The 10,556-nt window shown below is 52.7% G+C and overlaps 1 protein-coding gene across 1 annotated transcript; it reads right to left on the bottom strand.

The window, feature by feature from the left end:
- Positions 1-523: 523 nt before the first annotated feature.
- On the bottom strand, positions 524-10,131 carry DUSP26 (dual specificity phosphatase 26). Its single transcript, XM_012476081.2, has 4 exons — positions 9,850-10,131; positions 7,562-7,858; positions 3,438-3,652; positions 524-1,950 (listed from the first exon to the last, which is right to left on the bottom strand). The coding sequence occupies exons 2-4, from the start codon at positions 7,780-7,782 to the stop codon at positions 1,751-1,753; spliced, it is 636 nt and encodes a 211-aa protein (XP_012331504.1). The 5' UTR covers positions 7,783-7,858; positions 9,850-10,131; the 3' UTR covers positions 524-1,750.
- Positions 10,132-10,556: the final 425 nt, after the last annotated feature.

Here is a 10,556-nt window from a genome sequence, read left to right as displayed (position 1 = left end):
TCTCGTAGACTCTCAGAGCTAGTAAGAGTGGGGCTGACCAGTCTGAAGTCTCGGCAGCAGTTCTTCTCCTCCCTCCCCCAATACACACACACATACACACACCAACATACAACCTGAGATGGCGGAGTTGAAGGCCGAACGTAGTAGGATGATGTTATCTACATAGATTCTGGAGCCTGAGAGCGCAAGTAAAAATCCTAGCTCTTCCATTTACTATTTGTGTGTCCTCGGGCAAATTAGGTGAACTCAATCTGCCCATTCCTAAGCAACGGCAATTACACCTACTTCACAGGACTTTGATGAGGATTAAATGAGTTGGTATCTAAAAAGACAGAAGCGTGCCTGAGCACAGCCATAACATGGCTTTGTTAAACAATAAAAATGTACAAACTGCTTTGTGAGGATAATCTGGAAGCCCGTTCTTTGATCAAATATACCTTTTTTTTTTTGAGACAAAGTGTTGCTCTGTTGCCCAGGTTGGAGTGCGGTGGTGCCATCACAGCTCACTGTTAGTCTGAACCTCCCGGGCTCAAGCGATCCTCCCATGCCAGCCTCCTAAGTAGCTGGGACTACAGGCATGCTCCACCCTACCCTGGCCAATTTTTACATTTTTTTGTAGAGATGGAGTCTCGCCATGTTGCCCAGGCTGATCTTGAACTCTCGGGCTGAAACAATAGGCCCCCTTCGGTTTCCCAAAGTGCTAGTATTACAGGCATGACCCACCGCGCCCGGTCACGTTATATTTCATAACACCCATGTGTGTGAATAGAGATCTCTTTTAAGCTGGGAAGGTACAGGGGAATGCCTTCTGAGCGGCAACAGAGCTTGTTGCAGACCTGAAATTTCTGGTCCTCTGCTGCCCTCTGGTGGACTATCTGGAAACAACAGCCCAAGATACGGCTGTGGAAGCGTGAAATTGGACTTGAGACAAAGAGCACCAGGAGAACTGGTGGAGGTTTGAAGGCTGGGAGAGGATATAAGGGAGTTAGGAACTGCCCTTTTTCCCAGCAAGGCCGAGGTCCCCAGGAGAGAGGCCTAGAACTCTTTCAAACTGTCAATGACTTCAAGAAAGTCTCTTCTTTTTCATGATCTTTATTTTTCCTCTAGACACTTGGATTCCGGTAAGCGAGTAACCATCTGAAGCCTGCCAGCCATGCACCTTTGTACGTTTTTGGCCCCAAGCAGCAGCCTGGGTCCAATGCCAACCCTCCACGCTGCCTCCTCTGCGCTTGGAGTGAAAAGTCTGTGGGGTTCTCTCTCTGGTTCTGCAAACTTTTCACACCATCTCTTTGCGGTCTGTCTCTATGCTAGGGGTTTCACACAATTCTACACGATTGCACTCACGCCTGCTGCATCCCTGACTTTCTGCACACGTGCAGGGCAGAGATGGCCCTTTTGTTTTGGCGAGGGAGAGAGAGGAACACTTGGGCACAAAGAGGGGAAGGGACTGTGAATCCCTGGGAGCACCCTGGCCAGATCCCAGCGGTGTTCGAATCCCAGGACCATCTCCATTTACAGCCTAGCTGCCTCCTTCCCCAGTCAACCCTTCCTGGGTGCCCGTCCACCACGCGGCCCAACCTCACTCCCCGTCCCCTCCCACAAAGATTGACAGTGGCCTGGGGCTCGGCCTCTCCCGTCCCCAGGGGAGGATGGGTGATCTGGGCCTCCTGCTACCTGCCACCCGGGCTTCCTTTCTCCAGCTGGGAGCCAGGGACCCACCCACGGGCCTGGCCTGACCTCTCCCCTCCCCTCATGCCTCTAGACCCTGCCGCAGCCTGCGGTCCAGGGCCAAGAGCTGCCTCAGGAAGCCCCGGTTGGGGATGATGCCTCGGTGGTCTTTGACTTTCTTGATGGCCTCCACAAGGGTGAGGTGGTGGTACAGCATGAGGTAGGCCAGTACCAGGGTGGCGGATCGGCTCACGCCCACAGCACAATGCACCAGGATCTTACCTGAGAGGAGAGACACAGAGAGAGCGAGCTGTGAGACCACTTGTGGCAGCTTGGAGGAGGCTGGGGAAAGGGTGACACGGGGCTGGGCACGGTGGCTCACACCTGTAATCCCAGTACTTTGGGAGGCCGAAGAGTGTGGATCACTGAAGGTCAGGAGTTCAAGGCCAGCCTGGCCAACATGGTGAAACCTCATTTCTACTAAAAATACAAAAATTAGCTAGGCGTGGTGGCAGGTGCCTGCAATCCCAGCTACTCAAGAGACTGAGGCAGGAGAATCACTAGAACCTGGGAGGTGGAGGTTGCAATGAGCCGAGATCGTGCCTGGGTAACAAGAACAAAACTCCATCAAGAAAGAAAGAAAGAAAGAGAGAGAGAGAGAAAGAAAGGAGGGAGGGAGGGAGGGAAGGAAGAAAGAAGGAACAAAGGAAGGAAGGAAAGAAAGAGAAGGAAGGAAGGAAGGAAAGAAAAAAAGATAAAAGAAAGGGTGACATGGACAGGGAAGAGGAAGACAGGTAAATACAGGTGCATGAAGACAGGAACAGGTGCAGATGAGTGAAAGTTAGGAATGCAGATCCCCAGCAAACGGGGAGAGGCCTGGAGAGAATGAGAGGAAGAGGACATGCAGTGGCTCAGTGTCCATAAGCCTGAAAGGACTCAAAGGTGGAGACTCACCACTGATGTGAGGGCCAGCTTTGCACAGAGTAGCTTGAATGTATCAATCGAAAACACTGTCGTGTCTCTCTGACCCCTTCCTCAATTTCCCTATCATTCTAGCTTGTTATTCTCAATCATTGGATGTGTGTGTGTGTGTGTGTGTGTGTGTGTGTGTGTGTGTGTGTGTGTATTTAGAGATAGGATATTGCTCTGTTGCTCAGGCTGAGTGCAGTGGTACAATCATAGCTCACGACAACCTCTAATTCCTGGGCTTAAGAAATCCTCCTGCCGGCTGGGCACAGTGGCTCACGCCTGTAATCCCAGCACTTTGGGATGCCGAGGTGGGCAGATCACCTGAGGTCAGGGGTTCGAGACCAGCCGGTCAAAATGGTAAAACCAAGTCTCTACTAAAAATACAAAAATTATCTTGGTATGGTGGCAGGCACCTGAAATCCCAGCTAGTCTGGAGGCTGAGGCAGGAGAATCACTTGAACCCGGGAGGCAGAGGTTGCAGTGAGCCGAGATCATGTCACTGCACTCCAGCCTGGGTGACAGAATGAGACTCCATCTCAAAAAAACCAAAAAAGAAAAAATTAAATCACGTATAATCTTGCCACTCAGGTGTAACTTGCCACTATTAACATTTTGGATAATTTCCTTCTTGTCTTTTTCTGTATTGCTTTAAAAAAAATGTTGAGAGAATATATTTTTTCTTTCCTGATAAGATCCTGAGCATTTTATCATGTGGCTAAAACCTCACTCCACTCTGACCCTTGGGCTTCCCCAAATTCCAGGTACCCTGTTCTTTCCTGCTCCCAGCATTCCCCTCCTACCTCCTGGCTGGCTCAGTGCGCGGTGGATGAAGTCGGCAGCTGTCTGGAAGTGGATGCTCATGTCAAAGGCTGGCGAGTCGTGGGCCTCGACACCCAGGTAGCGGATGCCCAGCCCTTCGTAGGCCTCGGGCGTGCCTCGCCACCGGCTGTGCGAGGCGTTGAGGACGTGCGTGATGCCCAGGCGGCGAAGCTCCCGGCGGTTGTTAGCCATGTCCCTGCATTGAGTAGAGGTTAGAGGAAGGATAGAAAAGAGGCTGGGAAAGCCAGGTTGTTGGGAAAAGTCCTTTGTCTACAGCCTGTGAACTATCTGAATCCTATTATTGATTCTTTTTTTTTTTTTTTTGAGACAGAGTCTCGTTCTGTTGCCCAGGTTGGAGTGCAATGGCACAATCTCAGCTCAGTGCAACCTCCACCTCCCAGGTTCAAGCAATTCTCCTGCCCTCACCCTCCCAAGTAGCTGAGATTAAAGGCATGCACCCCCACGCCTGGCTAATTTTGTGTTTTTAGTAGAGACAGAGTTTCTCCATGTTGGTCAGGCTGGTCTCGAACTCCCAACCTCAGGTGATCTGCCTGCCTTGGCCTCCCAAAGTGCTGGGATTACAGGTGTGAGCCACCACGCTTGGCCTCTTTTTTTTTTTTTTTTTGAGATAGAGTCTCGCTCTGTTGCCCAGGTAGGAGTGCTCATTACCACCTCCACCTCCTGGGTTCAAGCGATTCTTCTTCCTCAGCCTCCCAGGTAGCTGGGATTACAGGCACATGCCACCACACCCAGATAATTTTTGTATCTTTAGTAGAGATGAGGTTTTACCATGTTGGCCAGGCTGGTCTTGAACTCCTGATCTCAAGTTATTCTCCCACCTTTGCCTTCCAAAGTGCTGGATGACAGGCGTGGGCCACCGTGCCAGGCCTCCTGGATCCTACTATTGGCCTAAGGACATTACTTTACTTACTAATGACCCAGAAGAGGGGAACCAAGATGGGCAATGACTTAGAGTCTTGTCCTGTGAGCTGTGGTTGAAGGTATGGGGGATGTCTTGCCTGGAGAGGAGAAGACTAAAGGGGTGGGGCGAAAATAGCCGTAATAAAACTGAAAGTGTGTTTTCTGGAATCGGGATTGTCTTGGATCAGTAGGGTTCTCAAGGGTAGAGTGAGGATCAAGGAATTAAAGCTCCAGGGAAGCAGATTTCAATTATTTTTATTTTTGGGGACAGAGTCTTGCTATGTTGCCCAGGCGGGAGTGCAATGGTTTGATCTTAGCTCACTGCAGCCTCTGTCTCCCAGGTTCAAGCAATTCTCCTGCCTCAGCCGCCTGAGTAGCTGGGATTACAGGTGCGCGCCACAATGCCGTGCTAATTTTTGTATTTTTAGTAGAGACAGGATTTCACCATGTTGGCCAGGATGGTCTTGAACTCTGGATCTCCTAGGCCCCACCTAGGCCTTCCAAAGTGCTATGATTATGGGCGTGAGCCACCACGCCTGACCAGCTGATTTTAATTTCATACAAGGAAGTACATCCTAATGGTGGAATCTAGCTGAGGAAAGGGTGGAGCGCCTGGAGAGAGAGTGGTTTTCCTGCTGTCCCTGGAGTATTCGGACAGAAAGAGGAGATGGGCTTGCAGCCTTGGATGCTACGGAGGGGAAATGAATGTCAGGCAGATTGTTCTGCTCATTTCATTGGCCCTGCTCACCCTGAGATGGTATGGTTCTAACCCTCACCGCCACACCGAACTCCCCTGAGACTCTGTACTCTCGGTGACACCCAGAATCCTCCAGTGTTTTTGCCAGATACTCTATGGCTCACATTTACCCTGTTTTATGATGTCATCTTCAGGTGTACACCCAGCTCAGACCCCTCAGCTTGGTGGCAGATGGCCCTGGGCACCACAGTCATATCTTAGGGCAGAGGCCCTGTCCAGTGCAAACTCCTCAAGCAGAAGGAGCACTGAACTTGAGCCTCCAGGTCCTGGCTCTACTACTTACAACCCGTGTGACCTTGGGCCAGTCACAGCTTTTCTGAGCTTCAGTCTTCTCATCTATAACCTGGGGATAGTGAAACTTACCTCACAGGGCTGCTGTGATGATTAAGAGAGATAATGCACGTTAAAAATATCCTTGTAGGCCAGGCATGGTGGCTCACGCTTGTAGTCCCAGCCCTCTGGGAGGCCAAAGTGGGTGGATCGCTTGAGGCCAGGAGTTCAAAGTCAGCCTGGCCAACATGACTAAACCCTGTCTCTACTAAAAATACAAAAATCAGCTGGGTGTGGTGGCAGGTGCTTGTAATCTCAGCTACTCGGGAGGCTGAGGCAGGAGAATCGCTTGAACCTGGGAGGCGGAGTTTGCCATGAGCCAAAATTGGGCCACTGCACTCCAGCCTGGGCAACAGAGCAAGACCCTGTCTCAAAAACAACAACAGCTGAGTGTGGTGGCTCACACCTGTAATCCCAGCACTTTGGGAGGCTGAGGCGGGCGGATCACCTGAGGTCGGGAGTGCAAGACCAGCCTGATCAACGTGGAGAAACCCTCTCTCTACTAAAAAATACAAAATTAGCCGGACGTGGTGGTGAATGTCTGTAATCCCAGCTACTCAGGGGACTGAGGCAGGAGAATTGCTTGAACCCGGGAGACAGAGGTTGCGCTGAGCTGAGATCATGCCATTGCACTCCAGCCTGGGCAATAAGAGTAAGACTCTGTCTCCAAAAAAAAATGCTGGTCGCAGTGGCTCATGCCTATAATCCTAGCACTTTGGGAGGCCGAGGTGGACGGACTGCCTGAGCTCAGGAGTTCAAGATCAGCCTGGGCAACATGGTGAAACCACATCTCTACTAAAATTAAAAAAAAAAAAAAAAGCCAGGCGTGGCAGTGTGTGCCTATAGTCTTAACTACTCAGGAGGCTGACAGGGGAATCGCTTGAATCCAGGAGGCAGAGGTTGCAGTGAGCTGAGATCACACCACTGCTCCCAGCCTGGGTGACAGAGTGAGACTCCATCTCCAAAAACACCCCCCAAAACAACAACAAAACAACAAAACCAAAACAAACAAAGAAGCAAACAAAAATCCTTGTATATGGCAAAGGCTTTGAGAGAGAGAAGTGGGGACGGCTCTTCCTCAAAGAGGAATGTTTCTCTCTCCACAGCCGCAGCTGTGCAGAATCTCTGTAGGTGCCGCCGCCCTGCCTGCTCTCAAGAGGAACCACTGCAGCTTCCTACCTATGACTCCTGGCTTCCAGCGCCTGCCTTTTCCCAGAGCCATCGCACAATAGATGGAAGGTCAGAGAAGTCATCCATTGTGCCTGGTATGTAGCACTGGCACTTTTTTTTTTTTGCAGTGCATTTTCTCAAGGTGCTGTTAAAAGCACTGGCACTTAAATACGTGATACACGAATGACATTATTACTGAAACAGAGTCTTTCTGTCCAGAGTTGAGTATTTTTATTTTATTTTAAAATAATAGGCCGGTCATGGCAGTTCACGCCTGTAATCCCAGCACTCTGGGAGGCTGAGGCGGGTGGATCACAAGGTCAGGAGTTTGAGACCAGCCTGGCCAATATGGTAAAACCCCGTCTCTACTAAAAAAAATACAAAAGTTAGCCAGGTGTTGTGGCAGGTGCCTGTAGTCCCAGCTACTCGGGAGGCTGAGGCAGGAGAATTGCTTGAACCCGGGAGGCGGAGGTTGCAGTGAGCCGAGATTGCGCCATTGCACTCCAACCTGGGTAACAGAATGAGACTCTGTCTCAAAAAAAAAAAAAAAAAAAATTTTGTCAGAGGCCACCTGCATCGCAGGGGGTAAAAAAATTAAAAGCGGAAATGGGGGTCTAGCTTTGCTGCCCAGGCTGGTCTAGAACTGGACTCTAGATACTCCTGCCTCGGCCTCTTGAAGTGCTGGGATTCCAGGCAAGAGACACTGTGACCAGCTGGAGTTGAGTGTTTCAATAATCCTGCCCAAACTCTCCCAAACCTGCAGCCTCTACTCTCAGCCCATGTGCCCTGTCCCCTCAATCTTCAACCGGGAACCACGGACACCACTCTATGCCTGTTGGCTGCCCTTCCTCTTCGGTGCACACACACACACACACACACACACACACGCGCACGCTTTGCCGTGGGCCCAGCCTGCCCGATACATACTGGTCTCCGAGGTAGAGGCCTGGCCAGACCTCGTCGGCATGGTTACAGGCTGTCTTGCCTGTGTAGAGGAGCCGCTCCAACTCAAAGACATTGAGGAAAGGATGTTGAACGGTTGGCATCTCCTCCAGGGTCCCTCGAGTTCGAACGGGAGACCTCGAGCTGCTCCGGGAGAAGCGGGCCATAAAAGTCACGGAAGCCCAAAGCCAGTTACCAGGGCACATCTTAGAGGTGGCAGAAACCGAGGCAGCTGCGGGAGTGGCTGCGTCGATGATGGGGTCTGTCGCCAGGTGGCCGCTGCTGGAAGAGGAGGGGATGTGAGACACACCTGAGTGAGTCCAGAGCAGCTGCTTTCCTTCCCAGGGTTGGTCCCTGGGGAGAGGATTCTTGAGGGAGAAAAGGTAAGCCTGGCTCTGGCGGGAGCCTTCAGGGGTGGCTTTCCTTCAAGCTGCGGCAGCTCCTTTTGCTCAGCTCTTTGGCTCCGCCACGCAATGAGGTGGGAGAGTCACATGTCCTTGTTTACGGGGAGAGGGAGCTGCCCAGCTGCTGGGTTTCTGCTCCATCACCCCACCCCCACTGCCAGCACGCATACAGACATACACGCACACACACTTGGCACTTAGGTGGCTGTCCCCACTGCTGGGGCTCTTGCCAGCTGGAATCTGGGTCTCATCTGCCTGGGGCTATGGGCAGAGAGCCTAGGGAGCTGGGATGGGGTTGGGGGTGGCTTTGAACCCATCCAGAGAGAATTAGCAGGGAGACAACAGCAGCTGAGGCCATGACACATGCCAGGCCTGCCACCTCTGTGCCAAAGAGTTAGACTTTAACCCCTTCCTGACCTGCCACTGCCTTAGAGATAAACCCTTCATGGGAAGGGTGGGGGAGGGGGGAGGGGATGAGTGGGGAATAGCAATAAAGAGAAAGGATAAGTTTGGGAAAAAAAAATACTTGCTGAATGCATGAGCTCCTGGACGAAGGCACCAATCTATGTGCACAACAGGCAGACCAGCCTCCTTGGATCAGTGTCAGGATATTAGTGATCAGATCTCAGCTCTGATGTGAGAATTTCTGAATCGAAGCAGGGCTGGGGTGTTTTGTCTGTGTGTGTCTTGAGGGGAGGGGGACAGAGGTGGGATGGTGGGGGCCTAAAAAGCAGGAAGGAGACGGAAAAATGAGGGATTCTGCCAGGTCCAGGAGCTCAGAGGCTGAGAATTACCAACCGTATGGCTGTTGGAGTCAAGTGATTCTACAAAGCGAATGAGGTCCTTAATGAGGGGCTCAGCAGGTGTGTCTCAGATGATCTGTTGAGCTGCAGGGCTGGAAAGGACCAGCATTTGAGGCTTGCCCTGGGATCTTCAGGCAGGGAGGCAGCAATGGCAAGGCCCCTCCCTCCCCATCCCCTCACACCAGTGGTCCTGCCTGTTTGAAAGCTGGAGGTCCTGGAGCCTTCAGAATCCCCTACCACTCCCTTCCTGGCCTTCTGCCAGAAGGACTTCAACTCTGTGACCGACAGTGAGAGGCCATCTTTGTCCCTGCCCACACTCTGGTCCCTATCTCACACCCCTAGCTAGGGCCCAGCTCTCCCTTCCCCCAGTGCCAAGGGAAACCAAGCATTTACAGGGCATTAGAAGCAGGGGTCTTAGGATCAGGACTGGTGAGGGAAGACTGGATCTTAGGGTGTCTAGGGAGAGAGATAGTTTTCAATGGCTAGGACCAGAAGGAGCACAGAAATAAAGCACTATAGCCGTCACCATCACCACCATCACCACCACAATCATCACCATCACCATCATCTTCTTCTCCCTTTGCACCTCAGGCCTAACGACCCCATTACTTTATTACAATACAGCCTTTCCTCTTAGAGAGTCTGCTGTCTACCAGTGATAAATGGAAAGGGGGACGCGCCAAGGAGCCCAGGTCTTAAGAAGGAGCGTAGTGGGGCTGTTTTTCCAGGGGTCTGCAGAAGCCCCTTTCTGTCCCGGGATACATTCAGCCCTGGGCAGTCTCCAGTCCCATCCGTCGGCGTCCAGGGGCCCCGGCTCGCCGCGCCCTCCCTCCGTCTGCGGTCGCGGTCGCCGTTGTAACAGGTCCATGGCTGTCGCCCCAGTCTTCGCCAACCAGGCAGCCCGGCCCCGCGCGCGGAGGGAGGGTGCCCGGGAGAGCGCGGCTGGCTCGCTGGGCTCCGGTGCCTGCTTCCCCGTCCCCTCCCTCGCCCGTAGCCCCGAGCTGGGCGCCCCTCCCCAGGCTGGGGAGCCAGCTGGGAAGGCGAAGGCCCGCCTCAGCCCCTCTACCTCTTTGCAAGCGCGCGCTGGGCCTCAGTCCCGAAGGCGGATCGCCGGCGCAGACAGCGCCGCGGCCATGACGCTCCTGCTGCTGTCGCCCCCGCGGCTTCTGCCCAAGGCAGGTTGACAGATGAGCAGCTATTTTTAAGCCGTGACACGCACGTCGAAGCAGGGTTCAAATCAGTGTGTGCGCTGCTGACACACAGGGACTGGGTCTCGCACTCAGTGGCCCGAGTCTCCAGGCAGCGTGGGCTCCCCGGCAACCCCCACGAGCCAGCGCGCCTTGCAGACCAGACACGGCCCCGCCGAGCCCCAGCGGCACCGCCTGGAATACATGCGTGTGTTCTCAGAGCTGCACCAATTACAAAGCGTTTTGCCTAAAGATTACATTATAAGTCATCCCAGGCGGTGTCTTAAACACACACTCCTTCCAGACAGAATTAACTGATTGCATAGACACGATTCTGTGCACTGGCGTGTACATGCCTCCGTCTCAAGAAACGGTGTCATAAGGAACGACTGTCCGTAGTTTCTTATGTGCTTCATTTAGCCTAAGGCATTTTATCCTCCCCACAGGTCTATGAGGGAGGCATGATTACTATGGCCCTCATTTTAGGGAGGAGGAGACCTAGACACCGAGAGGCTAAGTACTCTGCCTGGGTCACACAGCTCGTTACTGGCAGAGCTGAGCTTGTCAAGCAATGGCAGCCTGGCTC

The sequence above is a fragment of the Aotus nancymaae genome, unplaced genomic scaffold (assembly GCF_030222135.1).
Source record: "Aotus nancymaae isolate 86718 unplaced genomic scaffold, 86718_ANA_hifiasm-v0.15.2.pri h1tg000079l, whole genome shotgun sequence".
NCBI lineage: Eukaryota > Metazoa > Chordata > Mammalia > Primates > Aotidae > Aotus > Aotus nancymaae.
The sequence above is the reverse complement of the archived record's forward strand: the minus strand, read 5'-3'. Positions and strand labels throughout refer to the sequence as shown.

Excerpts from the sequence above, each read along its gene's own strand:
- DUSP26 (XM_012476081.2), bottom strand. The coding sequence starts at position 7,782 with ATGTGCCCTGGTAACTGGCTTTGGGCTTCCGTGACTTTTATGGCCCGC. Across the intron at positions 3,653-7,561 it reads GGCCTCTACCTCGGAGACCA|GGACATGGCTAACAACCGCC; the intron begins GTATGTATCGGG and ends TACTCAATGCAG. Across the intron at positions 1,951-3,437 it reads CGCACTGAGCCAGCCAGGAG|GTAAGATCCTGGTGCATTGT; the intron begins GTAGGAGGGGAA and ends CTCTCCTCTCAG.